The 25,590-nt window shown below is 53.5% G+C and overlaps 10 protein-coding genes across 10 annotated transcripts; 9 read left to right on the top strand and 1 right to left on the bottom strand.

The window, feature by feature from the left end:
• The first annotated feature begins 85 nt into the window (after nucleotides 1-85).
• Nucleotides 86-2,340, top strand: BZA05DRAFT_239563 (uncharacterized protein). Its single transcript, XM_051479897.1, has 3 exons — nucleotides 86-162; nucleotides 217-613; nucleotides 667-2,340. Exons 2-3 carry the CDS (start codon nucleotides 253-255, stop codon nucleotides 2,253-2,255), a joined length of 1,950 nt encoding a protein of 649 aa, XP_051341726.1. The 5' UTR covers nucleotides 86-162; nucleotides 217-252; the 3' UTR covers nucleotides 2,256-2,340.
• Nucleotides 2,341-2,921, top strand: BZA05DRAFT_239559 (uncharacterized protein). The gene has a single exon (XM_051479896.1). The coding sequence runs from the start codon at nucleotides 2,425-2,427 to the stop codon at nucleotides 2,743-2,745; it is 321 nt and encodes a 106-aa protein (XP_051341725.1). The 5' UTR covers nucleotides 2,341-2,424; the 3' UTR covers nucleotides 2,746-2,921.
• BZA05DRAFT_391512 (uncharacterized protein) lies at nucleotides 2,737-3,393 on the top strand. The gene has a single exon (XM_051482987.1). The coding sequence runs from the start codon at nucleotides 3,098-3,100 to the stop codon at nucleotides 3,359-3,361; it is 264 nt and encodes an 87-aa protein (XP_051341724.1). The 5' UTR covers nucleotides 2,737-3,097; the 3' UTR covers nucleotides 3,362-3,393.
• Nucleotides 3,394-3,907: 514 nt separating this feature from the next.
• Nucleotides 3,908-5,356, bottom strand: BZA05DRAFT_391511 (ankyrin repeat-containing domain protein). Its single transcript, XM_051482986.1, has one exon. The coding sequence runs from the start codon at nucleotides 5,157-5,159 to the stop codon at nucleotides 4,116-4,118; it is 1,044 nt and encodes a 347-aa protein (XP_051341723.1). The 5' UTR covers nucleotides 5,160-5,356; the 3' UTR covers nucleotides 3,908-4,115.
• A 220-nt stretch (nucleotides 5,357-5,576) lies between these two features.
• BZA05DRAFT_239547 (uncharacterized protein) lies at nucleotides 5,577-7,295 on the top strand. Its single transcript, XM_051479895.1, has 4 exons — nucleotides 5,577-5,845; nucleotides 5,896-6,208; nucleotides 6,265-6,306; nucleotides 6,364-7,295. Exons 2-4 carry the CDS (start codon nucleotides 5,962-5,964, stop codon nucleotides 7,281-7,283), a joined length of 1,209 nt encoding a protein of 402 aa, XP_051341722.1. The 5' UTR covers nucleotides 5,577-5,845; nucleotides 5,896-5,961; the 3' UTR covers nucleotides 7,284-7,295.
• Nucleotides 7,296-7,324: 29 nt separating this feature from the next.
• BZA05DRAFT_370322 (uncharacterized protein) lies at nucleotides 7,325-8,852 on the top strand. Its single transcript, XM_051481645.1, has 2 exons — nucleotides 7,325-8,402; nucleotides 8,461-8,852. Exons 1-2 carry the CDS (start codon nucleotides 7,818-7,820, stop codon nucleotides 8,641-8,643), a joined length of 768 nt encoding a protein of 255 aa, XP_051341721.1. The 5' UTR covers nucleotides 7,325-7,817; the 3' UTR covers nucleotides 8,644-8,852.
• A 3,222-nt stretch (nucleotides 8,853-12,074) lies between these two features.
• Nucleotides 12,075-13,799, top strand: BZA05DRAFT_391506 (major facilitator superfamily domain-containing protein). The gene is made up of 3 exons (XM_051482985.1): nucleotides 12,075-12,565; nucleotides 12,637-13,078; nucleotides 13,132-13,799. The coding sequence occupies exons 1-3, from the start codon at nucleotides 12,099-12,101 to the stop codon at nucleotides 13,645-13,647; spliced, it is 1,425 nt and encodes a 474-aa protein (XP_051341720.1). The 5' UTR covers nucleotides 12,075-12,098; the 3' UTR covers nucleotides 13,648-13,799.
• Nucleotides 13,800-14,440: 641 nt separating this feature from the next.
• On the top strand, nucleotides 14,441-15,788 carry BZA05DRAFT_391504 (uncharacterized protein). Its single transcript, XM_051482984.1, has one exon. The coding sequence runs from the start codon at nucleotides 14,525-14,527 to the stop codon at nucleotides 15,716-15,718; it is 1,194 nt and encodes a 397-aa protein (XP_051341719.1). The 5' UTR covers nucleotides 14,441-14,524; the 3' UTR covers nucleotides 15,719-15,788.
• Nucleotides 15,789-16,837: 1,049 nt separating this feature from the next.
• On the top strand, nucleotides 16,838-18,914 carry BZA05DRAFT_334134 (general substrate transporter; the record flags this gene model as incomplete). Its single annotated transcript, XM_051480716.1, has 8 exons — nucleotides 16,838-16,943; nucleotides 17,008-17,082; nucleotides 17,161-17,187; nucleotides 17,246-17,442; nucleotides 17,504-17,599; nucleotides 17,653-18,120; nucleotides 18,177-18,389; nucleotides 18,450-18,914. 8 exons carry the CDS (start codon nucleotides 16,838-16,840, stop codon nucleotides 18,912-18,914), a joined length of 1,647 nt encoding a protein of 548 aa, XP_051341718.1.
• Nucleotides 18,915-23,402: 4,488 nt separating this feature from the next.
• BZA05DRAFT_391502 (RING-14 protein) lies at nucleotides 23,403-25,563 on the top strand. The gene is made up of 3 exons (XM_051482983.1): nucleotides 23,403-23,966; nucleotides 24,096-24,818; nucleotides 24,878-25,563. The coding sequence occupies exons 1-3, from the start codon at nucleotides 23,726-23,728 to the stop codon at nucleotides 25,348-25,350; spliced, it is 1,437 nt and encodes a 478-aa protein (XP_051341717.1). The 5' UTR covers nucleotides 23,403-23,725; the 3' UTR covers nucleotides 25,351-25,563.
• Nucleotides 25,564-25,590: the final 27 nt, after the last annotated feature.

The raw sequence follows: 25,590 nt of genomic DNA, 5'->3' as shown, positions 1-25,590 counted from the left end.
CGCTCGAGCTCGCCAGCTGCGATAGCCAAAACATCACAGACCACCCACAATAACAAACCAGCTCTGGCCTAGATAATCGCGTCTTCAAGCTAGCTATCACATCCTTTGAGAAGCGAGGTGTTGGCTACAGGCACGTCGTTTGCGTCGTTGATTAATCGCGAGGTATGCTTTTGCTCACTCGGTCGCCAAAACATGACTGACATGCGTGCATTTCAGTCGCAGGATAACCATCACTCGAGACTCGCATCCGTCATGTTGGAATCGCCGAACTCTCGAATCCAGCGTCCACCGCGACGACTCACCGTCAATGAGAATCCAGTCATCGATGCTAAACCCGACACGATGCGACGAGTTCAACGGCCAATTGCGCCTCGGAAGCAGCAGCATCGCCGGCACTATTCGGTTCCCGATAACGTGCTTATGAACATCGCCTCGGCTGCGCCAGAGGGAGGCGCGCACGACAACTTCAAGCTGTATCAGCCGAGTCTTCTGAGGAATACTGTGGATGATTTGATGAATGGGGGTGGAGACCGGCACAGACAGGCGACAGATGCAAGCATTGGCAACAGTTTCTACATGCTGTCGCCTTCTGAAGCCACTCAAGGGCAGACCAGTACGTGTTGAATGTGCATCGTATTACGCGTGCTAGTTCTAACATCATCACAGAGTCCGCCGCGCAAAACCAATTCCCCGATTTCTTGCCCAGTCATTCAGATGATGCAGCAAAGATTATTGACGATCTTTTCTCCTTCGACACTTACGCTCATGGCCCGATGATGCGACGTGGATCTGCACCCCAGAACAGCCTGTTTGGCTCCGACGCGTTGAAGAACAACAATTTGCAACGCGCCCAAACATTTCCAAGGAACAACTCATCGCTTCCCTCGCCTCCGCACAGCGCGTCGATGCAGTGCCTTAGCACTTTCGACTTGGCGCCCTTGCCGCACAACAGCTTCATCAATCTGGCTACTCTGAGCATCCCGCTCAATAATGACGTTGAATCGTACTTTCCGCCGGGGTCCGCATTGGCATCGCCCACGTTCCCTGCAATGCAGTCTCCCACTGAATCCCGTCACGCGAGCATGTTCGAGAACACCATGTCGACCGTCATCGAGGAGACATTCGAGAGCGGCATGATCAAGGTCCCGCCCCTTCCCGAGCACTCCACTTTCGACATCACAGAGATGCCGCTCAAGCGACGCGAGCGTGGGGAAACCACGCCTCAACCTATCGGCGCCAAGACTACCGGCATAAGCATGGAGGAGATCACAAGCTTTATCTCTGGACCCGAGCCATCTGATGGCAAGTGGGTTTGCAAATTCCCAGAGTGCGACAAGCGGTTCGGACGCAAGGAAAACATCAAATCTCATGTGCAGACACATCTTGGCGACCGGCAGTTCCAATGTGCGGTTTGCAAAAAGTGCTTTGTTCGGCAGCACGATCTCAAGAGACATTCCAAGATACACACTGGCATCAAGCCTTATCCCTGCCTATGCGGCAATTCCTTCGCAAGACACGACGCGTTGACCAGGCATCGCCAGCGTGGAATGTGTATTGGAGCATTCGAGGGCATCGTTAAGAAAGTTGCCAAGCGCGGCAGGCCGAGAAAAAAACCTTTGAACGAAGACGGATCTGAGGATATGAAGATGGAAAAAAACTCGGATGGAAGCTCTGACCAAGAGCAAGATAATTCCTCTTCGTCATCCTCGGGATCAGATGTGTCGGATCCCCGTACACCAACCGCATTGGATTGTGTCAGTCCTCCGCCTGGCACTCCGAACTTCGACCAGGACCAATACGATTCTTCTGCGTCGTCGGCCGGGCGCTCGGTGAAGGAAGAGTCTCCCGAACTTCACCGCCCGTATTCGCCAGACGATTACACGCCTCCAACCTCTCCGCCGGAGCTGTACGAATTCGAACACTTCATCCCGAAGTTGGACGGAAGCAAGCGGAACTCCTGTGCATCAAGCTCCTTACCCGATGAAGATTTCAAGCCTGAAGATTTCAAGCCTCGCGACTTCGATTACTCGGAACTTGGGCTACCAAACCCAGGGCACGATAATGGAAAGTATGGATCAACCAGTGAATATTCATCGGAAGAATTTTCGCAAGCGAGTGTTCATGGGGAGGACTTCATGTTTTCGCAAGAAGGACTAGACATATTTGGCCTCTCGGCGCTGGAGCGGGACCCTGGCATTCTGGAACTGGCTGGTGAGGACATATACATTAAGCCTGAACTGCTAAGTAACCCTTAGATTCACGGTGCAATTTATGAGACTGGTGGATGGTGACAGGCGGCGAAGGGGTGTGGTTTGAGGACGGACAGCACGGTGAGTGTTTTCCAGCGGTGTCGAGCTGAGATGTGAAGAAACAGGGCCGTTTTTCGGACGGATACGCGCATTGTTTCGGGTTTCACACGGATATATGCGTTGTCTCAAGATGGAAGTATACGGTCGAGGTGTTTGGCGGATTGGCTGGGCTTTTCCGGTTCTTTTGTGGCGATACTCCACCGATACCAGGTGGTGGTTTGTTGTGTTTTTCCTTTCTTTTTTCTTTCGTTGTGGACGACGACGCCGACAGGCCTTTACCTACCGACGCCGAGGACCAACAGAAAAAGAGTTTGAGGACACCGGAGTCTTGGGAATGTTTTTTTCTATTTGTCTTTGGCGTGCTGGGGGGTGTGACTGGAGGGCGGACGGACGGACGCATGGACGCATTGGTTGGATGGGTGGATGGGTGGATTGATGGGAGCCTTTTTTGAGCTGGGATTATCGGATTTAATGATGTTACGCGACAACGACAACCACACACCTACTTTTTACCTACCCACCGACTACCTACACTTTCAACTTACAACTACATACCTACCTCTCGAAACGACGTTACGGTTTATGACCTTTGGATTTCAGCGTTGCGTTTTGCGGGTTTTGTTTGTTGGAAGTGGAGGAGGGTGGTGGGTCGATGGTGAGACGGTGGTATGCGGGTTGGATTTTCTTCACTGGGGACGGGCAGAGGCATTGCACGCATGAAGTTGAGTTGAGGGGGTGAAAGAGGAGGAGAGGAGAGCAAGTGTGGTGTATGATTATGGCGGGAAGAGATGCAGACACAACAATATTGGCGAGGAAGACGAGGAGAGGAGAGGAGAGCTGACAACCGGGGACGACGACTTTTAGTGATGTGGTACTTGATTCATGTATATGATACCTTTGGAGTTTTATTTCTTTTGTCGACCGCACTTTTTCCTTTGTTATCTCTTTTGTTTATCTCTTTTGTTTATCATGTTTACTTGTATTGTTTTTCATATGTTTCAGAGAGGAGGAGGAGGAGGGATGCATGGAAACGTGAGATGAGCGAAGATTAATATTTGTTTTACTGTGGATAGTGGATGATGGGGTTGGGGCGATGTTCATTGGTGATCACTCGCGTGTTGGTTTGCATGGTGATTTGGTGCGCTTTCGATGCCCATCAAAGAAAGCGACCATAACAAACCGCCAAAAACGATGCCCTTCGAAAATCCGGGGGATTTACAGTTTACTAGTATATATCGGACGAACCAAGTATGTACCTAACGCCTTGCACGCGGAACTACGCATGCCTTACAGATCCTGCAGTTGCACGTGCCAATGCAGTAGAAAAGACGTTTGGTTGGTGGTGGTGAGTTACCAGAGATGTGCGTGCGTCTGCAGCGGCTGTTGGGAAAGCGTGGTATCTACATGTACCCACTTATGCGTATGCAAGGTACGGGTACCAGGAAGTGGCTACTTGGTACATACCAGGTAGGCAGGTTGCTAGCGAATCGTTGGTTGGGTCGAGAAACACCAAATGTGATTCAGATTCGATTGCGAAACCTGGGGTTTTCTGGGTGTGCTGGTTGTGGATATATACTGGGAACCGCAGCGGATGGATGGGGGGACGGACACTGTTAAATGATGGCCCTGGTAAATGAGAGCCTACTGTTGGCACACACACACTGTATCGAGCAGCTATCTTCCGGTACCGTACCGACAGCCGTCTAATATGTACCCCCGCAGTCTCGCATTCCGTCAAATCACCCGCCTGCGCCCTTTCCACTATCTCATGGTGACCCCCAAAACTCACACAATCAATACATATAATCACCCAACAACCAGTTCCGTGTGTTCCCGGCCCGTTTTCGGGGTGAGTAGGCGCACCACCTCTTCAACCCCCTCGTCAGTGAACGCATCTTTCATCGGCGGCGAAATATCCCCAATCTGCCGACCAGTACGGGCAAGAGTATCAATGTATTCTTGCCGTTCATAATGGAAATATTCGAGAGGCGAACCAACGTAGATGTTCGGGATACAGCCAATTGTGGCCTCGATGTCCGCACCGTGCTCCACTAAATCCCTAATCGTCGCCAACCATCCCTTGCGCAACGCAAAATGAAGTGGTTGAGGCTCGTTGCGACCCCTTTTCCCCTTAACTTTGGTTGACGCTCCGCACCCGAGAAGCACAGGAACCGCCTTGACATATCCTGATTCAATCGCCTCCATCAAGCACGTCAGATCAGACTTAAAATCTTTCGCTTCGATGTCCGCGCCCAACGCAACCAGCTCCCTGATCGCCTCGAGCGTGTTACGCTTCCTCCTGGGGTCCTCCCAGCCAGCACAATGGCTAGCCACCCACAACGGCGTGCACCAGCTGGATAGCGTCCGAGCCTCAATGTCCGCCCCCGCCTCCACTAGCGGCCGGATAAGACTAGTATATCCCCACCGAGCCGCATGATGTAGTGGGGTCTCGTTGAATTCCTTGGAGGTGTTGACGTTGACGCCCTTCTTGATGAGGGTGAGAACAGCCCAGTCGTTGCCACCCGCCACGGCGGCGAGAAGCGGCGTGGGGAGCTCAAACGACCAAGGGTACCAATGTTTTGCGAAGCCGTCATCGCGGATAAGTGGGTCGTCGAGGTCGAGGCCTTGCGCGAGGAGCACGTCAAGAACTGTCTCCGATTCGTTGGTGAGCGCCCATTCGAGGATGTGTTGGGGCTCGAGTTCGGCGGCGGCGCGCTTGTAGAGAACGGTGTTGAGGGTGTTGTAGTGGTGGCGGTTGGTGCGAACGAGGCTGCCGAGGCCGCCGTTGGGAGGGAGGAAGGACGTGATTAGGAGAGTGATTTCCGTCGGGATCGTGGCGAGCGAAGGCATCGTATGTAGACGAACGTGTTGACGACGTGGAGGAGTGAATGGATTTCTGGCAGTCTTAAGAGCGTCGGAACCCCTCACTTTGGAGGCTTCTTCGAATCCTTGCCAATCTCGTCATCTAGGGCTGATGTGATTGGTAATGAAGAGAGTCCCATCACCACTGAAATGCTGTCCCTCGGTCGGATGTGGGCTTCCTCAACCTGCAAGAAATAAATTTGAATAATGGACCAACTGGAATCTCGTACAATGTACTTGCTATCGAGAAGTTTTAGATCGAAACGGCTATGGTCGATTTACATAGAGTAGTTGTGCAGCTGCTCGGTGGCTGCAAGCCAGGGCTTAGGGTTGAGCTAGATCTATGCTAGCATATGTAACAGGCCATTGCTTGTACTTGTACCATCATACACTCCCATTCAACACCTCGAGTCCACCGGAGGATCTATTCGAACGGAAATCACACTGGAAAAGTTATTTGCTCGGATTTGATTCCATTTGACAGTGCTACTTATTAATTACGGAAGACCCGCTCGACGACCGTTCCGATAACTGGCCGATAGTACGCTCCCCGGATAAGGGACCTCTGTTTTGTTGGAGGGGAGGGAGGGCTGATGAATTCGTCACCTGGAAAGCTGTCGCGAGGTTGAACTCTTGAGGGATATCTGGACTCTACCTGCCCATATTGCTACCTCGTTCGTCTTGATGGGATCTATTCCTTCTTCCTGATACTAACAACCCGTAGGCACACTACCGCCGCAACCACGACTTCAAAGCCCTCGAACCTACTGCTACTATTCTCTGCATCACCATGCCGTCATTGTTGGCTTTACCTAACGAGCTGCTTCTCATGATAATGGAGCAATGGTCGATGCCCGATCTTGATAGAAAAATAGTTCGACTGGTGTGCAAGAGGCTAGATGCATTGGTCACCCCGTTATTATTCGCACACCTCTACGTCCAGAGCAGCGAGATGAGCCGGCTTTACCATGTAGCGGAATCACCTCGCCTACGTACGCTTGTCAAGGGATACTCGTTCTTGCTTCAATGGCCGACAGGTATGGAAATAGTGTGCTCCGGGGGAATGATTACGGGCTAACCACGCCGCTATTAGAGGCCGAGGATTGTATCGTCGGTTGCGTCCAGGAATTGAATGGTGAGTACAGCTCTATAGATGACGAGGGAGTGGGAAGTTTCTAATATCTATATACAGCGCATGTGCATTATATCCCTATGCTGAGCAACCTCAAAGGCATCACCATTGACACCCAACCGCATCCTTTTCTCCACGAGATGATGGGGTCGGATCGGCAGGCTCAGGCAATCGCAGGGTTGCTGGATGCGCTCTATATATGCAAGAAAAGAGTGGACAAAAATGAGGGGGGGCCTGAAATTGTGGAATTCAATATCGGGAGAATCAACTCCGTAGCAATGCAATACAGTTCACGGGTATCCGCTGGAGCTGTTGAGGCAATGCAGAAACTGAAGAGAGTCACTTTTACAGGCCCTGATCCATCCATGCTGGAGAGCGATTGGATGACATTCGCTGGTGTATTGATTGCCAAATCTACAGAACTGAAAGAATTGACGGTCGGTGGCAACTATGAATCTGTCAATCAGACTTCCGAATTATGGAAGCTAGTGATCCCACACGAGCATTGCTGCGGACAGATTCTAAAAGGCGAATCCATCAAACCGGAGATCATGCGTTTCTGGCCTAATCTGTCGATCCTCAACCTATGCGGCGTTCAATTCTGGCATCGGTTGTTTTTGGCGTTCCTGAGGCGGCACAAGGAGCAGTTGAGAACAGTTCGGATCTTGCTGAACTGCATTCTCATCACCGAACGTATTGACTCTCTCTCGGGAAAATATCTTTACCTGGACGATGAATGCTCTCTGGAGCACCCGGACGTTTGTTTTGTCGAATTTATGAGATCCTTCAAAAATGTCATGACGCCTCTGTTATTGAATGAGCTGGAGTTCGACGACATGCTCTTTGGAGCTTCACTAGTTTGGGACGATTATGAGAACTTGCTCTGGGTGCCGAAATGCGACATGGTGCATTGGGCGCAATGGATAATGAATAAACGGCGGCACGAGCCAGTTTACGGAGAACAGTGGATTTCGCGTTAGGAACGCACAGAGGTCTAGCGATGGATCGAGGCTTTGGGATCGCCAAACTACGAGTCTTGATGTGTTTGAGTAGGGTTTTCTGGCGGGGGGAAGGGTTTGTCGACTGCAGTTTGATGCATGTACGATGGGATGGGCTGAGAGGCCATCTTGCTTCTTTTATCTTCTGGGGGATAGTCTGGCATATATTGATTGCATGATACGATGGCTGATCGTGGCATTGGGTTCGTTCTTCCGAGATTTGTTTTCTGGTGGATTATTTGAGGCAAGGTCTCGTTGCACGGAGGAGGGCGCGAGCAATGGCAATGGGTCTTTTTTTTGGCTTTTTCGTACCCAACTTCAAGACTGAGAGTCTTCATCTCCTAAACCCATCGCCCAGTCCTCTCTTGCGATACCGACTGCAGTCTGGCGATGATGTCATCGCAGGGCTGATGGGTCCATGAAATACCGTGCTCTAGCGAAACGGGACATTCCGTCAGGACCGCCAAATCCCCGCTGCGTCAACCGCATACCCCACCACGACAAGACAAAAACAAAATGCCACACCTCACACCCCCCACCAACGACACTATCTACCTGTCGAACCTCACGCTGACAACCACCATAGCCCCCGGCGATGTGTGGAGCCGCGCGGGCAAGCCCACACCCGTAATCCTCTCCCTCCGCCTCCTCCTTCCCTCGCAAGACCTCGCGCGGCCCGGCCACAGCGACAACGTCGAGCACACCATCTCCTACGGCACCCTCGCCAAGGAGGTGACGAAAGCGATCGCCGCTCGTGGCAGCTTCGCATCGCTCCGCGAGTTCGCGGAGCATGTGAGCCTTGCGTCGCTGGTCCTTGCGGGGAGGAAGGATGTGGCCGTGGAGACGAGGAGTGTTCTCCCCGAAGGACTGCTGTTGGCCGAGGGCGTGGGCGTTGAGATGCGACTGGTCGGCGACCCGAAGATGATGAGCGAGCTGGCCAACGCCGTGCTGTTCGTCGACCGCCTGAGGGTCGCCTGCGTCGTCGGCGTCAACTCCCACGAGCGCTTGCAGAAACAGTGGGTCGTCATCAACCTCCGCCTGTGGCAGTTCCCCGAGGAGATGTGGACTACATATCCCGCGGCTATGAAGGTGGTTGTCGATGTGAGCCCACCCCGACCCCCGGCCCCGGCACCTGGGACTTGCACTGACCCGTATACAGACGGTGGAGCAATCCGAGTTCTTGACGATCGAAACCCTGGCGACTGAGATCGCGAGGGTGATGTGTGTGCAGTTCGCGGTCGAAAGAATCACGGTGGCGGTCGAGAAGCCGAGTGCCCTGACGTTTGCGAAAGGATCGGGAGTGGAGGTTACCAGGAGTAGGAGGTTTTTTGTACAGGAGTAGAGCGTTCCCATCTCCACGGCGATCACAGGCAAGCCTTTTGGCTAAAAGGATAGATAATACTTGGTCACCATCAAGCTTCTGGATGAACGGGGACGTGAACTCGGCGAATGTGGGGTGTGTGGGGTGTGTGTGGGGTGTGGGAGTTGTGGGAGTTGTGAGCCACGGTAGTTGAAATATAAACTCATCAAGAGGGTGAAGGCGTATCCACCAAACACAAAGACAAAAGACCGTACGAAAACGTGCTGTATGTGCGTTTCAAGTGGCCAGATTCAATCGATTGGCTCGAGGACTCCCATACGGACTCGAACTCTAGTGACCGGCAGTGCGCAGATGATACGAAGCTGCGCATGAAATATGGGCTACCTCTGCTGTTGCTGCTGCTGCTGATCGTCGATGAGTCGCAGGAGGGTTATCTGCACATAATGCAGCGGGCCGAGGTTGTTTCAACTATGGCCAGTCCACCCTTGAGATGCACTGCATCAAGTTTCCGCACCTCAAACCATTATCCCTCTTTACCCCATCCGTAACCGGGAGGACACTGCGGATGAATTGCCAGGTGCGAACTAAAAGTGTAGTTAGATGTAGAATATGCATGGCCGAGTGATGTGTCCGTGCAGGATAGTTATATACGGAACGACGAGCACAAAGCGCTCGCCGGTCCGCCTTCTGAAGACGGATCCTCCAGCCTCCAGCGCAAAACCGGGAAAGGCTGCGATACACGGCGCGTGACTTCCAACTGCAGCTGCAGCTGCAAGTAACTAGAGCCTCACGGACCGGCCAGCGAGGGTCCGTTCCTCGCGAATCGCTCGCCGGTCTCCCCGAAGCGGCTGCAGTGCGCGGGCGGAGAGTTGGAGGAGTGTCCGCAACCTCGATCGGACTGAAAGATGCGATGGGATGGAACATACTCGGTGCGTTCCCTCCTACGGGACTAGAGGCAACGATAACTCGAGGAAATCGAGGTTTGGCCTGGAGGATGTCGTGTGAAGCTACAGAGTTGGCGGCAGTATAAAAAGGGGACTGTTCCTCCCACCAACATACACCAGCAACAGCTACGATCAGATCAACAGACTTCACAGAAATCACAGCGACCTCCAAATCCTTCGAATACATACCTGCCTACCTACCTACCTACCAACCGTTCTATCATACTATCTTACCAGCAAAAATAGCGTACCAAGTCGGCGATACCGTCAAGTACAACTAAAGTGGGCTCTCCACCGCCCCCCAGTGCTATGGGGGAGAATAGTATTGATCGTGAGTCGTGACAGACGGAGTCACCGTGCAGGGCAAAATCCTTCGGGTCCTCGACAACGGCGACTACCAGTGAGTTCCTATCCGGAGAAAACCAGGTACCTAATGTACATGTTTTCTGACTGGAAATGGGAAAAACCAGATCAAGCCTTCCCCGGCGGCGAAAACGTGTTGAAATCCGATAACCAGATCATCCAGAAAGTCTGAGCCACGCAGCTCGGCGTTGCCTGGGATGTGATGGCGGATTTTTTGCTCTTTCGTTCATGCTTTGTATGTACTTGTACGTACGTTACGTACTTGCCCTGTATTTACCGGTTAGGTTAGTTGGTTGTTGTGGTGGAAAGGGAATGGAATATCGGTGCACCGGTATCCTTGACTGTTTTGTGCCGTTCAAAGTGATCATCGTGCCAAACATGCTCTTTGCCGGCCGGGGGTTGTCAAGTTTCAGTTTGTCCTCCCTCCGGCCTGCTATCGGTCACGACATCGGCTCGAGATATCGTGACTTGAATGTTTGCCAAGCGTGGTTACAGCTGGTTGTGAATGGCAGGATCAGAGACAGGAGGAGCGATCATGAATGGAGCGCATGTGTATGGGACGATCTCTGATTCTCCACACACTGTAGCGATCAACGTTGCATACCTCATACCTACCCACTGCGTAACCTCACTATTGACGTCGCTGTCGCTCTCATTCCTAACCCTCCACGCACGACACAGGGCATACACCACGGCCTCTCCAATCGTAGATTCGCAGTGGAATAACTATGTTACCTCGGAGGTCTAACCGCGGCTGGCACGTTTTCTTCAGAGCTCTAAATACTGGTGATGGTGCATGTAAGTTGCAACTCGCAGGGGCGGCTGCACCTGCCGAAAAAAAAGAGCAGGGAGAAGATGGTCTGAGCTGAGAATCTCGTTGCGTCCCAAGCCCGCGGGTAGGAGGGCTCTGGATACCAGCGGCAAGCCTTTCATATGTACCGAGCTGCGCATAGATACGAGCTGCTGCTGCTGCTGCTGCTGATCGTTGATGGGTTGCGGGTGGTTCCATGTATGGAGTACGTAGGTATGGTAGTGGTCGAGGGTGCCGACTTCTGGCCAATCCACTCTCGAGGCGTTTCGGGGTTTTGCATCTCCCAGCTGACAGTACATGCCTATCAATCGATTCGCCTGTCCACATATAGACATTGGAGGGCACTGCGGATGATCGCCGGCGCGTGAAGAAAAAGTGCAGAATGTCGATCAGCCGAGTGACGGGTCCATGCATGATTACGAGCGGCGAGCACAAAGCGCTCACCGGTCCGCTGAAGATGGATTCTCTTGCGTTAGGGCTCGGGAAGATTCCATGACTCGCGGATTTCAATGGTAGCTGCAGGTAAATAAGGCGTCATTGACCGGCCAGCGAGGATCCATCATCTATCCTAAAGCGCTCGCCGGCCTCCTAGAGCGGCTGCAGTGCGGGGTGGAGAATCAGATGAGTAACCGGAGCCTCGGTCATCCAAGGAAAGGGTGGGATACATTCGATGGATTCTCCGCGCGAAACGTCCGCAGTCGATGATAGCTGGAGGGAATCTCGGATTATTGGGAGTTGGTGAATTCAGAGCCAAATACGAGTGAGGCCGTGTGGTTGAATGGGCGTTGTGAGTCGTAGCGTTTCCAAGCACGTGGGGAAAGACATGCACTTATACTAGTAGTCATTCTCACTGGTCGCGATGCAGGTGAATTCACCTTCCTTCATCTACGGCCATGCCTCAGTAACTTCCGCCAGATCACATTAGCTCGAGGTACCGTCATTTGACCCCCAAGTAGAATCGCAACTGTCGAGCAAGACAGAATAGTGCCTACCGAGCTGTAACCAATAATAGACCAAGAACTACAGTTAAAAGGAAAAATAATAGAGGTGGTATAGGAATGTGAATTCGGCGAGTGAGAAAGTGTGCGGAGTGCTATTCTCGAATGGTTCCTCGATAGAGGAACGGTGACTCGGTGAGCATAAAGCGCCTACTGGGTAGCAAGACATCATGATCCGTCAGAGAAGATCCATTCAGTTTGTCCCTATCATTTCCTAGATCGAGCTGTAATTCTCGGGGCAAAAGCCATTCGTGAGGGATCTACGCCAAGCCATGATGGTCAGCACTAGAGCACATACCCGCTGCCCCTGACGTTGCTGTAGCTAAACTCTAACTCCATTTCTCGAGCTCCAGCTCTGCGATGCCGCTCCCGATCCCGTATCTCCCCGCGCTACTTCTACTACTATCTGAGCTTTCCGAGCTCCTCCTCGTCTCGCCGCGCATCCGACTCCTCGAGTCATCCATCTGCCGCACGCACTACGGTCTCCCCAGCGTACCCGAGGCGGAATGCAAGATCCCCGACGTCCAGCGACGGCTGGCGTACATCCGCGGCTGGCAGGTGTTCTTCGAGGCTACACCAGTGATGGCGCTTGCGATCCCGTGGGGCGCGCTCGCAGACAGGGTCGGGAGGAAGAAGGTCCTCGCTGTGAATTTCGTGGGGTGCGCGATTCATATCGCGTGGTTCGCGCTTGTGTGTAACCCTGGAAGCAACATCGCGATCGAGTGGGTGTGGGCGAGCGCATTGGCGTTCGTGCTGGGGGGCGGGCCGAGGACGGCGGGCATCTTGATACTCGCGCTGGTTAATGATGTTTCGCCGGGCGCCGAGAGGTACATATGGCAACCGTTGGACAGTTATCGTCGGTAGCGGGTGCCTGCATAATGCTGATCAGCTTGCGCAGGAGCGAGCGGTTTTACTATACCTACTCGGCATTTTTGGTGACGGAACTGGTGGCGTTGCCGTTGGCTTCCGTGTTGATGCAGAAGAGCATCATGCTGCCGTTCGTGATTGCACTGCTGTCGTTGGGATGTTGCTTCCCAGTGCTGGGCATGATCAAAGGAAGAAGGGCTCAGGGACAACTGAGGACGTCAGGGGATGAGGCGACCGCCGGGTTGTTGGAGACGACTACTGGGGAGGATAATGGTGTGGCCACAACAGCAGGATCTAAGAAACCATGGACATTACGCGTCTTACTGCAGGATTTATGGAAGGTGGTGGCGGATATTGACGCATCGACGGCGCTGGTATTACTTGGGCATTTCATCTGTCCTGTCAGACAGGAGCTGGTGTTCCAAATTCTGATCCCTTATACGTCCAAGCGTTTCGAGCTACCAATCGCCAATGTTCGTCCGTCCCCTCTCCGTACATTCGTACTCGTAACACTGACAACCCACAGGCTGGTCTTCTTCTCTCGGTCGTTGCATTTACTAACCTTGCTATCTTTATATCCGTGCTGCCATATATAACCCGCCGTCTGCGGCGCACTCTTAGCCCAAGTCGCATCGACACACTCACCGCATCCTACTCGTCGTTGCTACTGGCACTCGGCAGTCTCATGATTGGGTTCGCCGGGACATTCCCGCTGCTGGTGGTTTCGACAATTACATTCTCCGCAGGCTTTGGAATCCGATTGGGCCTGCTGAGTCTTCTGACTGCGCTGGTAGATCCGGCAAAAATCGGCCGGGCGTACACACTCGTAACTGTGGTCGAAAGCTTCGGCGAGATGACGAGTGCGCCTATGTTGCAAGGTCTCTGGTCATGGGGACTGCTACAAGGGGGCGTGTGGAGAGGGACACCGTGGTGGGCTGGCGCCGTTGTCTATCTGGCCGGATGGTGGTGGATCGAGAGAGTTAGAGTCAAGGGGGAGAGGAGACGGGTAGGTTCCGTTGTCGAGACTAGACCACTACTTTAAGTTATCTTTATGCGTGCCGATACGACCAGAATGCTCCAGAGTATAACGGTCTGGATATACGTGTCGCCTTCCACGACGTTGGACTGTCGGTATTGCGCAACGCCGTAGACTGAATACATGACCTATCTTCTAGCCCTTCTGGGCGTTATGGCTCCAAACGTTTTTTCCCCCCGAGATGTGAAAGTTTATCTCGGAGTAGTGCATACCACCGGGGATTTACTGCTGGCTGAAGATATCTTCATTTCCGCATGCGTAACACTCGATCTCATCGGCAAAAAATGCTTCATGAGGTGTAAGATACGGATCCCTTCGGAGAGATCGTGATGTGGGCTAAGGGATGTATAACACTCCTGTGGCTTCCGATGTTGTGCGTACCTGTTCGCGAGTTCTGACCCTTTTTCAGGAGGCATGCGCAATCCACAGCTTCACCGTGAAGGTAATCCGTAGATGTACCGTATCAGCAAACCAGACATAAACCGCCCATATCTGCCTGGTGATCCTGCAGGCTTCTCATCCACAGCCAAGTTTAATCACAATGCTGCCTCTCAAACTCATCCTCCTGGCCCTCCCGTTTACGGCACTCGCCGCTCCCATTCCCTCCGCCTCGGCGGATCCCACTGCCATCAAGCCCATCTTTGGCAGCTGGGGTGAATCTTGCAAGCCCTTCAAACCCGGTAAGCTGGGCGACAAATGGAACCCCCCTCCCCCGCCTCCGCCGCCAGTATACCGGGCTCCCCCTCCCCCTCCTCCTCCTGTTTCTACTCCTCCCGCCCCTCCCGTCGTCGCCCAACCTCCCGCCCCTCAGGAGGAGCCCTCGTACGGCCAAGCCGGCCAGAAGCAGGCAAAGGAGAGCGCCGCGCGCTCCGACGTAACCCGCATGGCCGCCAGCAACTCCGTCGCACTGTTTAACGGCATCCCAGTAGACCCCATGACCGGACGGCCCATCGTTCCTCCCGCCGAGGATGAGGATGAGGAGCCTGGGACGCTCACGAAGCGCGGTCTACTGAAGAAGAAGCTCGGGCTGCAGTTCCTCGATGACCCGAATGCCGACGAGAACGTTATCCGCGAGGCGATGAACTCTCAGCTTATCGGAACCGGACTCGCGGCCCCCAAGGGTACTTTTGACGAGCAGTCCGAGACTGTCGACGAGCTCGCCGACGCTGCCGCCGCTGCCGAAAGTGCCGCTCCCGCCGCCGCTACCCCCGAGGTTCCTAAGAAACCTAAGATCCAGCCATGGAATAGCAACAGCTACATGATCTGCAATGGCGTGCCCGTCGCCGTCGATGGCGATGTGACCAACAAGGCTCTGGAAGTGGCCAAGTTCACCGGCCCCGCCACTTCTTCTCTCCAAAAGCGTGGCGATATCCGCAACAAGTTTGGGTTTGGGATGTTCGACATGCCGAGCGTTAGCGGCCGGCGCAAGACGACCCAGGCGCCCCCTGCCGAGGATGAGGAGGAGTATCAAGAGGAGGAGGTGGAGGTGGTGGAGGAGGAGGAGCCTGCCGCTGTCCCCGCCCAGAAGGAGAAAGAAGCGATCCTTCCGCACCCTTCGCAGACGATGGACGAAGCCAGGGGCCTTCCATTCGATGAGCTCCCCCAGGGCAAGAGCTTCGTCATCTACAACGGCAAGCCGGTGGAAGTGAACGGAAGTCCATTCAACGGAGCCAAGATCAAGAAGCCGCGTCCGGCATTCCGCGGCAGCCGGGACAACGACTACTCGCGCCTCGCGAAGCGCGATCCCGGCAGAAAGTACACCGGCCTCAACCCGTTCAAGCCCAACCCTATCACCGGGTGCCACAAGGATTCGCGGCTCTCGGCTACGAGCAACGACAACGGCGAGACGAACCAGGAGAGGCAGGAACACCACATCGAGGAGTTGAGTCCGCACACCACGGAGCAAGAGTCGATCAATGTCAAGGTCGGCGACAGCTATGCGCTGTTCAACGGAAGGCCCATCGAGCTGGCGGGAAAGAAGCCCACGCCCACGCCCGCGCCTGCGCCGGCGGAAAAGCAACACCCAGCGAGTTTGGCGAGTGGCGGAATGGGCTTTTTCAATGGAATGTCGGCTTAAGGTGGTTTCATCCTTCGGGTATTATATGCGTGTAAATTTTTAATAGAGTAATGGCTGTATTTTGAGCGAGACTGCCGAAGATTTTGAGTGATGTGCGGTGCGAATGTCTGGTTGAGGTCCTCGAGGACGGAATATTTCTGATTCATGGTCCATGATGCTCCCCCATCATTATAGTTTCCCACGTGTCCGCGCTGGGGAATAAACTGCTGCACAAAAAGCAGAATAATCGATTACTCGTCGACACGTCAGCCCAACTCTTACCCCGTTCTACGGACACTAAGATGAGTTTCTCTAGAACCTTTCCAAAACTAGATTAAAGATTTAGGTATATGTACTCATCATTAATTGCTCTGTGGGATAGTTCGTCCATATTTCTAGACAACAGTGAAGCGAAAATGATTATCCCAAATAGGGTAGCGGGTGTAGTCATTAGGGGAAGGGTGTTTGGTTTCCGGACCATGTCGAATGGCCGATATCGCTTTGTGAGGTCGAGGGGATATATTACTCGTGAAGCGGTACATACAAAGCGGAAGATGGCAATGCGGAGGTCGAAGATATTCAGTGTACATAGAAGTAGTACCTCACTGAAGCAGGGCAATGCTGTGCCTTCGGTGACGCCGGCAGTAGCTGCCCGAAGCCAGTAAGATTATGAATCTTGATACTCAATCCACATAGTGAAACTCTCATCGTGAACTTCCAGCAGTAGATTTCGAGGGGATACAAGGTAAAGATGGTGCCCTCCACTTTTCCCTCCTTTATAGTCCACAATCTTCCACCATAGATTTGGTATTCACCATGTCGCCCACGCCGGATCTGCGGAATCGTAACGACTCCGAGTCCTCTCATAACAGTTCAGACCCCGTCGCCATCGAGGCCTCTACACCAGTTCCTACACCACCAATCTCTACACCACCAGTCCTTACACTAGCAACCATTGATTCGCCAGTCTCTACCTTACCAGCCTCACCAGATACGGCGAAGTCAGGGCTAGAAGAGTTCGATTATGATGATCCTATTGACGGACAACAAGGTATCCACCGACTCAATGTTGTTCACCACTGTCAGGGTAGGTGGTTGCGGTTTTGGTAAGCACCTCACCACGGAGATGTTGGAAGAAGTATGCGGTGGGCTGAGATTGTGCGCAGGATTACAATCGTCGCTTGCGGGAGCTTCTGTTTCTTCGGCTACGACCAGGGAATGATCGCAGGTGTCAATGCTTCAAACCGTACGTCCCTCTTGCCCTCACCACGGGTTTGGTTTGCGAAGTCAACGCTCAATTCGAAGTGCAGATTACGTGAAGCTGATGGGTTTTGGTTATGTCGATGAGAATGATGAGCCCCGGAGTACCAACGGCCTCCTCGAAGGTGTGTCCCCCCCCCCCCCCCCCCCCACATGGTGACCCGCTATATTCAACGACACTAACGTGCGTGCGCCCTTCATAGGTGGTATAATTGCCATCTACTACTTTGGTAAGTAAGCAGACCGCGTTTCCTGCCCATCTTGTCGCTGTGCTGACCAGTGCAACAGGCACCTTGATTGGATGCTTTCTCGGAGGCATCGTCGGTGACGATTATGGCCGCATAAAGGGTGTCGCCCTTGGAGCCGTCATCGGAATTGTGGGTGCAGCCCTACAATGCACTGCCCAGAACGTCTCTTGGATGTGCATCGCTCGCATCATCAATGGTGTTGGCACTGGAGTTCTGAGCGCGGTTATTCCTGTCTGGGTATGTACGTACGGTACACGGGGGGAGGGGACGCGAGCCGTCGAAGCTTACCTGAGTGTAGACTACCGAAGTTTGTGAGCATTCGTCCCGTGGCCAGATGATCTCTACTGAGTTTACCTCCAACATTTTTGGTGTCGTGATTGCATACTGGCTCGCCGTAAGTCTACCACCTCCCACAAACCATCAACCCCGTACCTAACATCAGCGCAGTACGGGCTCTCCTTCATTGATGGTGGCAACTCCCAATGGCGCTGGCGCTTCCCGATCGCCTTCCAGATCATCCCACTGATCATTCTCCTCATTGTGATCTTCTTCTTCCCCGAATCCCCTCGCTGGCTCATCAAGGACGGTAAATTCGAGCGAGCCCGGTTTATCCTCTCCCGCATCCGCGGCCGCAACTACCATGACGTGGAGACGGAGTATCTTGCCATCAACAAATCAGTCGCCAACGAAAAACGTTGGGGCCACAGACCTGGTGTTACTACGAACTACTGGACGATGATCACCGGAACCGGTGGTGGGTCCATGCATATCACCAGGCGCGTGTACCTCATCATCTGGTTGCAGATCATTCAGGAGTGGGTTGGCGTGGCTTGTGTCACGGTGTATGCGCCCGTGATGTTCAGGAACGCAGGATTCGCCGCTCAAACCGCCACCTTCATCTCTGGAATCAACAATGTAAACCGTCTATATACTCACTTTCTACCTCTCTAATAACAATTAACAACTTCCAGATCACCTATTGCCTTAGCACCCTCATACCCGTGCTCTATCTCGACCAATACGGCCGCCGGAAGTTCCTCCATGTCGGAGCAGTCCTGCAGGCAATCTTCATGGCTGCCGCAGGAGGCTGCTCGAAAATGAGGGACGACGGTGGCGGAGCGAGATGGGGAATTGGCGCCACCGTCAGCATCTTCCTCTTCACATTCTCATTCGGTGCGACCTGGGTAAGTCCCCCTCCTCCTGGAAATACACTGGAATACCATCCAGCTAACGGGGAAATACAGCTCTGCGTCCCCTGGATCTACCAGACCGAGATCTTCCCCACCACAATCCGCGTGAAGGGTGCCTCCTTCGGTGTGATAGGCTGGTCACTCGGCAGCGGCTGGCTGACCCTCCTCTGCCCGATAATGTTCCAGAGAATCGGTCCGTGGACTCTCGTCGTCTTTGCATGCTGCAGTCTGTCCACCATGCCGATTGTGTGGGCTCTCTGTCCGGAGACGAACCAGTGCACGCTCGAGGATATCGAGTACCTGTTCAACCTCAAAAGTCCCTGGGCCTGGGATGCCGAGAAGAATTACGCCGAGAAGATAGCGCTCAAGGAAGCCGAGAATCAATGTTCGAATGTGGAGAATGGCGCTGCGGAGGTGGAGGATAGCGCTGCGGAGGTGGAGGGTACCGCTGCGGAGGTGGAGGATCTCCAAAGTGGGGATGTTCGGTGCAGAAACAGTTACCAACTGAAGAAGGACTAATACTACGCCTCCGATAGCCATATCCACCGATGGGATCGGGAGAATCTATTTGCCTAATAGATGCTCGTAATTTCAACACGAGCAGTTTTTTTTTTTTTTTTTTTTTTTTTTGGGGGGGGGGAAGGGGGTTGGGTTTGGTTTTTGTGATATCGACATTGCAGTTTTACATACACCATTCGCTATATCCTGCAACGAATGAATGATCGGTTCTTTTTGGTTTTTGATATCTCATCATAATAATGCACTCGACTTATCAAGATCATGGAATATCACACAGGTGCGGTTTTGGATCATCACTGATCTGCCACCCCCTTTTTCAAAGGCTGCATGCAGGATGAATCAATACCTAAACTCTTCTCTCATGAATAGAGTAGCAAAAAGTGGGGCGCGATTAATGCCGAAGGTCTCCAGTAGTACTACCGCATGAATTTGAATCCGGTAGTCTCAGGAGAATACAGCTTTAACTTAGTATTTGTTTTCCCTTATAGTCTCAATTCTACAGTATCACACCAATATACGCAGTGTTGTAAAGACACGCTTACTAACACACCGGAAGAACTACCGCAGTTCTTCTGAATGCAACATACTACGCACTGTCCAGAATACTAGAAACCTACCAGAGAACTACCTAATTCGCATCACAACGCCGTGCAGAGAAAACGTTGTTATGCTAATCAAACTATGACGACAAGAGTCTTACGGAAGAAGAAATACCGTGCTGAGCAGAATGCTCCAGGGACTGAACCCGGTATGCCTACAGGCTACCGTAGAAACCCTCTAGTTCCAAGAATAAGTAACGTGAGTAAGGCGTTTTATACGCAAGCAGACATTTACGACATTCAACTTGTAGTGCAGAAAGTTCCGTAGGCCTACAGAATAAATACTGCAGGCGAAACTACTCTATACCGACTGGGCTGAATACAGTCATTGTTTTTCCACCGACAACTAGGTAAATCCATAGTGTTTCTCAACTTAGGTACTGTACCTATTGGGTCTTGAACCGCGGAGCAACCGACCAACGTACGTACCGGTATCAGACGAGCCGCGCGCGAGATCCCGAAAGAAGGTAGGTAAACTGCTGGCCAGCATTATATTTAGAGACGATATCCTATTCAGAGAGTTGTTCACATATGTACCGGTAGGTATCTCACTCGGCCACCTAAATCTGTGAGGTCTTCCAGAATCCATGGTGGGTAGACGCCGGACGGGGGTTCACGGCGACAGTCAGTGAGAGGAAACGGGTTATAACTGCCATGATCCAATACCCAAGGTCAAATTGAACCAAAAAAGACGGGCTCGACGTCGGCCACGGCCGAGGAGCGGACGGCATCCCGGTATGTATTGGTATGTACGACAAACTCAAGTCCGGGCAAGCGCTCATGGGGGGGGGAGCACCTGTAACCTGTACTGGAAAACAAGCCGGCCGACCATCATTGCTGGTGATGGTGGTGGTGGTGGTGGTGGTGGTGGTGGTGGTGGAGTACCTACGTACCGAGGAGCCCAGACTCGGGAAGACACCTCTTCAAGCAGTGAGCACTGCGGTGCCTGGAGGGCGGAGCAGAAGACTCTCGAACGGACAGCGGAGGATAACAGGCATAAAATGCATATGCAGGCGGTGCAGTCGGACGGGGGGGGAGGTTGGTGCCTTGTTCGCGGATTCTTCATGTAGCCTGATAGTTGAGTTTGGACTTTCTGCGCAGCGCTGATGTTGGCAAGTTGGGAAGACAGCACCGGCTCTCTCATGTACATAGAATTTCCTTAGTGCGCTACTCTCATCGTTGCGCTCTTTTCCCTGGTGCAATCCATATGTTTTCGGTGCGCACTAGGCGGAGGGCGAGGCCGCGAGTGAGACGGAGTTGCCACGCCGAGGCAGTCATCCAGACTGTGAGCAGGAACGGAAGAACAAGCTGCCATAGGTAGGCGACCAGTGTCTAGGCTGAATCTGAGTACGATTAAACAAAACAAAGAAAAACAAAGCAAACGAATACATAGACGAATTCACATCACCCACAGGATCATCTGCTAGCTTTTCCACACGGGGCAGCACTCGAAGTCTGAAGACGTGCTCCCGAGTCCCGGGCCTCGGTCCTGCAACGGCGGTGCCATCCGCACTAGGCGTCGAGGACGTCTCTCCGTCAAAAGCCGACGAAACAAAGCATTTTGGCGTGCATAAGGTTCATTCCGTCCGAGTGCTGGTACATGATGGAACGTGATGGAACGTAGGACAAAAGCTTCTACATAGATGTCCGCAACATCCGCCATGCTGGTTACGCCATAACTAATTGGACTCCGATCGCACCCAAGACACCCGCGCCATTGAGTGGGATCTTCACGATTCTAGAAGCTGTTACTTGTTATGTCTTCGCTGCACGTGGTAGGTAGCGGATTGGCCACTCAACCCCCCGGCCGTAGGTCCAGACAGAGCCGAGCCTCCTCCTCCTCTTCTCTTCACGATCGTGGAAGCTGTTACTTGAGTTCTATCTTCGCTGCACGTGGCAGGATGTAGCGGAGTGGCCACTCAACCCCCTCGCAGGTCCAGAGTCCAGACAGAGCCGAGCCTCCTCCTCTTCTTCTCTTCTCTTCTTCTCTTCCGTCCCGTCATAAGACCGTGCTATGTACGGTGCTAGGCTGACTCCGGGCTTCTCCGACATCGCACACGAAGTTGCGAACGCGAGCCTTGCCAGGCTGATGCAGAGTTTGCACGACGCTATCGTGTCAGTCAGATATGTGCCCCCCGATCCTTGCTGAGTCTGGACGTTGCCCTGCCACAATTCTGCCCCGCCTTTTCGAGCCCACTAATTTCCAAGACTTGCCCCTCAGAAGGTCTCTACACACTCGTGGCGGAAACTCCGCTCACCAGTATCCGGAGTTTTCCTTAGCGCGCTAGAATTTCTGAGATGTGAAATTGTGAATCTTTGCTCGAAGCCTCGAACAGGAGATTCCGGACTCTGCGAAACTGCTGATGAGGGGAAGGCTTTGCGCCAAGGATAAGGGTTGCACAATGCATATCCGGATATATCCTACCGTATGTAAAATTGTATAATGCCCCGCGCAGTCCAGTCCCATCAGTACTCGAGTTACCCTCCGGCGTCTACAAAAGCAATTCAGGGCAAGAGCAAGCCACTATTCTTGGGATAGCGCTGGGTAGAGTCGCACGGAGGACTGTCCGCTGACCTAAAAGTTGACTTTGCTCAGCCCCATTGGCCCGCCCCATTGGCCCAGTCTGACGGAGTCCTGGCCGACGTTCGGTAGCCTCGCCTACATATCCTACGGGGGGGTTTGCATACCTGTAGGCATTCGAGCTTTGTGGATTCCGGTGTTCTACATACGGAGGGAAACTGGGGATGCGTTTGGTTGAAATACTCCTCTACTCTATCACTCTATATACCTGGTGTGAGAGGGACTCGCTTACGCTGTGGTGGTGGTGGTGGTGGTGGTGGTGGTGGTGGTGGTGGTGCTCACTGGTGGTGTTCCATCGGATGTCCCTGAATATCACCTCCCCGAGGAATTGCTAGGTCTCCGGGAGAGCGGCCTGGGCCGGATTTTCCGTGGCTATCCTGTAGATGTGCTCACTAGATGGCTTCGGGAGTAGGTATGCGGACACTCTACTCTAGAGTCCTAGTCATATGTAGGGGCAGTCACACCAGGAGAGTCGAGACACTCCCATAGCGCGTCCGAATACTTGAAGCCATCTAGCACCCGGCCAAGTGGTAACCAGAGCACATAGAGTGGTGATCCGCAGGACCGCAGCAACGTGAAGGCGTGGTCGGTTTGACGTCTGGACCCTCTCTGCAGTCGGGATTCGCAAGAACTCTACATAGAGTAGCGAGGGAGTACGGTGTTGGTTGGTTGGTTGGCTAACCGCGAACATCATCTTTGCGCGCTTTTTCCGGGCGCACACCTTTTACGCATACCCAAGTCCGTATGCTACGGTGCATACAGAGGAGCGGGGAAATGCCTCGCCCGGTGTTGCTGCCACCCACCCACCCATCGTGGCCATTCCTATTTCCGCGCAACTACCGTACGGTCCGGTGCGGTACGGTACGGCACTCGAGGAAGCTGCCTGGCGCCTTGAAAGCCTACCTACTCTTGCCTACTCCGAGAAGCCCTGCCCTCTGCGCCCCAACTCGAGGTTTGGTCGGTCGGTGATCAACGTCACCGTCACTTTGATAGTCACTGCCACTGTCACTGGCCGATCGCAATTGGGCCGCCATCCCAGCGACCCAGCCAATGGATCGGTCGGAATGTATACCCGGCACGCAGCGTTTTTGGAGTTCGGAAGCGCGTGACAGGATTCCCAGAACCCACTTATCAGGCACATGGTGGTGGTGGTGGGGTGAGGAGCCCATGTGTCGTGTGCCCGATTGCCCGATGCGGGCTGGGGTGGTGGTGGTTTGGAAGCGAGGAAAAAAACTGGGTGGGCGGCACGGTGGACACCGCTGGCTGGCTGGCTGGCTGGCTGGCTGGCTGGCTGGCTGGCTGGCTGAGTCGTTGATGACTACCGAGTACTACAAAAGACCGGCCGTTCGTCGTCGGAATGGCTCCGTCTGGCTCTTGCTTTCTGCGAAAGAAGCCTTTCTACACTATACGCTAAGATAGCTATCCCGTTCTTCCTTCGAAGAGACACATCTCCAGTCACCGTCGCCGTCATTGCCACCATTACCACCGCCGTCACCGCCACCCCCCCTCGAGCTCGAGACCGGCTATCGTTCCCGGGTATCATCCAACGTTGTACCGCATATATTGAGAAGGCCCAGCAAACAGCACGCCGGGACCCAGCGAAACCATCACCATTACCACCGTAACCGACGATGAAGTTCGCCCACACCTTTAACGAAACGCTGTCGAGCGAGAATTTTCCGCCCGAGTGGCAGGCCGCCGCTATCCAGTACCGCCAGCTCAAGAAGTGCATCAAGCGTCTACAGCGCGAGCTCGACGAGCTGGGACTGAGCGTCGAGACGCTCAAATCCCTTATTTGCGAGTGCAGGGACCAGGGCTGTGGTGATGGCGGCAACGGTGGTCACGGGCCGATGCTGCAGTACATGTTTGATGGTGCGGACCTCCACTTCTCGAACGGCAGCGCGCAGGGACGCAGGGACACGAGCGGGGGTGATGGTGGTGGTGGGGGGGGGGGATCGCGGGGTTCTTGTGTGGACGCTAACCGTGGTTCGCTCGGTACAGGCAATCTGCAGAGTTTCCAGCCCAGGCTGGTATTGACGATTCGTGGCCATGACGATCTACTGTTGGATTTGGGATTGACGGAGGAGACGAAAAAGTCCTTGCAACGGCTGCTGAAACAACGCGGACTACCGCTGCCGAGGAGAGCGTCGACAGTCTCCGAAGACAGCGGTACCAGTAGTCCCGAATCCGAGGGTTCGGATCCGTCCGAGACACTGCCGTCTTCGGTGAAACCCGACGGCGACATCGACACCGATACACCGGTGTCGACCATAGAAATCCCGCTCAGTAGCGATGCCGAGTTCTTTCACATCCTCACGTCCGAGCTATCGGCGCTCGACATAGTCCAAACCCGCGCCGCAAAGATCATCCAGAACGAGATCATCGTTCTTGGAGATTCCGTTACAGCGGTAGCAGCACCGAGATCCCTAGCCCTCAAACAGTCGGATCTGTACCCGTGGCGCGAGATCTTCCGAATGTACCTGGATATGGGCATCTTCATCTCGAACCTCGAGATTGAGAGGCACAAGGAGCGCGACGCGGACGAAGCGCAGGTACGCCTGGAGAAGTTTTCCAACGAGGTGAGCCGGTTGGGACTCAGGAAGCAATTCAAACGTCGGGAGAGCGGGGTACTGTATTCCCGCTTCATCGCCGTGAATATGGAGGTCCTGAGGGTGATGCGGTTCCAAGACATCAACAAGCTAGCCATGCGGAAGATTCTCAAGAGTTCATATTCTCCATCCGACTGTTGTCATAGCTTTTCTTGGACTAATCTGGTCCAACAGAATTCGATAAACGCACCGCTCTCGGCGCCCGCGATTTATTCCCGACGTTCGTAGCCTCGAACCCTTTTCTCGCCTCGCACATGGCCAAAGCCATCTGCTTCACCATGTCCTCCAAGCTCCTCTCGATCCTACCGCAACTCGACGACTACCTCTGTCCGATCTGCCAATCCATCTCGATGAAGCCCGTGCGGCTCTCGTGCTCGCACGTCTTCTGCGTCCGATGTCTCGTGAAGCTCCAGCGCGAGTCGAAACGGTTCTGTCCCATGTGCCGCGGCGACGTGGTGCTAAGTGCCGACGCCACGAATCTGGATCATGGACTGCAGAATTTCCTGAAGCTGTATTTTCCAAAGGAGGCGAAGGAGAAGCAGAAAGAAAATGAGAACGAGGTCGTCCAGGAACAGTGGAGGAATGTGCAATTGCGCACGGCCATCACGGGGCCGATCAGTGCTGATGCCGGATGTGTGGTTATGTGATTTCCTGTTTATCTGTGCTTTTTTGGTTTGCAGTGCTTGTTCGTTGATTTGTATCTGGATGATATCATGTACTTGTTATATATGGGTGGTGGCTATTCGGGGTCTGTCTTTCTTGTGGCGTTATTTGGTGGGTTTGGTCTGGTGTATTGTTAATGACGGGCAATGACTCTAGGAGAGCATTAAAAGTAAATTCGATGGGTCTTCATAACGAGCATGAGGTTGTGAAGAGAAAACTACCGT

This window comes from Tricharina praecox (genome assembly GCF_024521635.1).
Source record: "Tricharina praecox strain CBS 144465 chromosome Unknown BZA05scaffold_6, whole genome shotgun sequence".
Classification (NCBI taxonomy): Eukaryota; Fungi; Ascomycota; class Pezizomycetes; order Pezizales; family Pyronemataceae; genus Tricharina; species Tricharina praecox.
The sequence above is the reverse complement of the archived record's forward strand: the minus strand, read 5'-3'. Positions and strand labels throughout refer to the sequence as shown.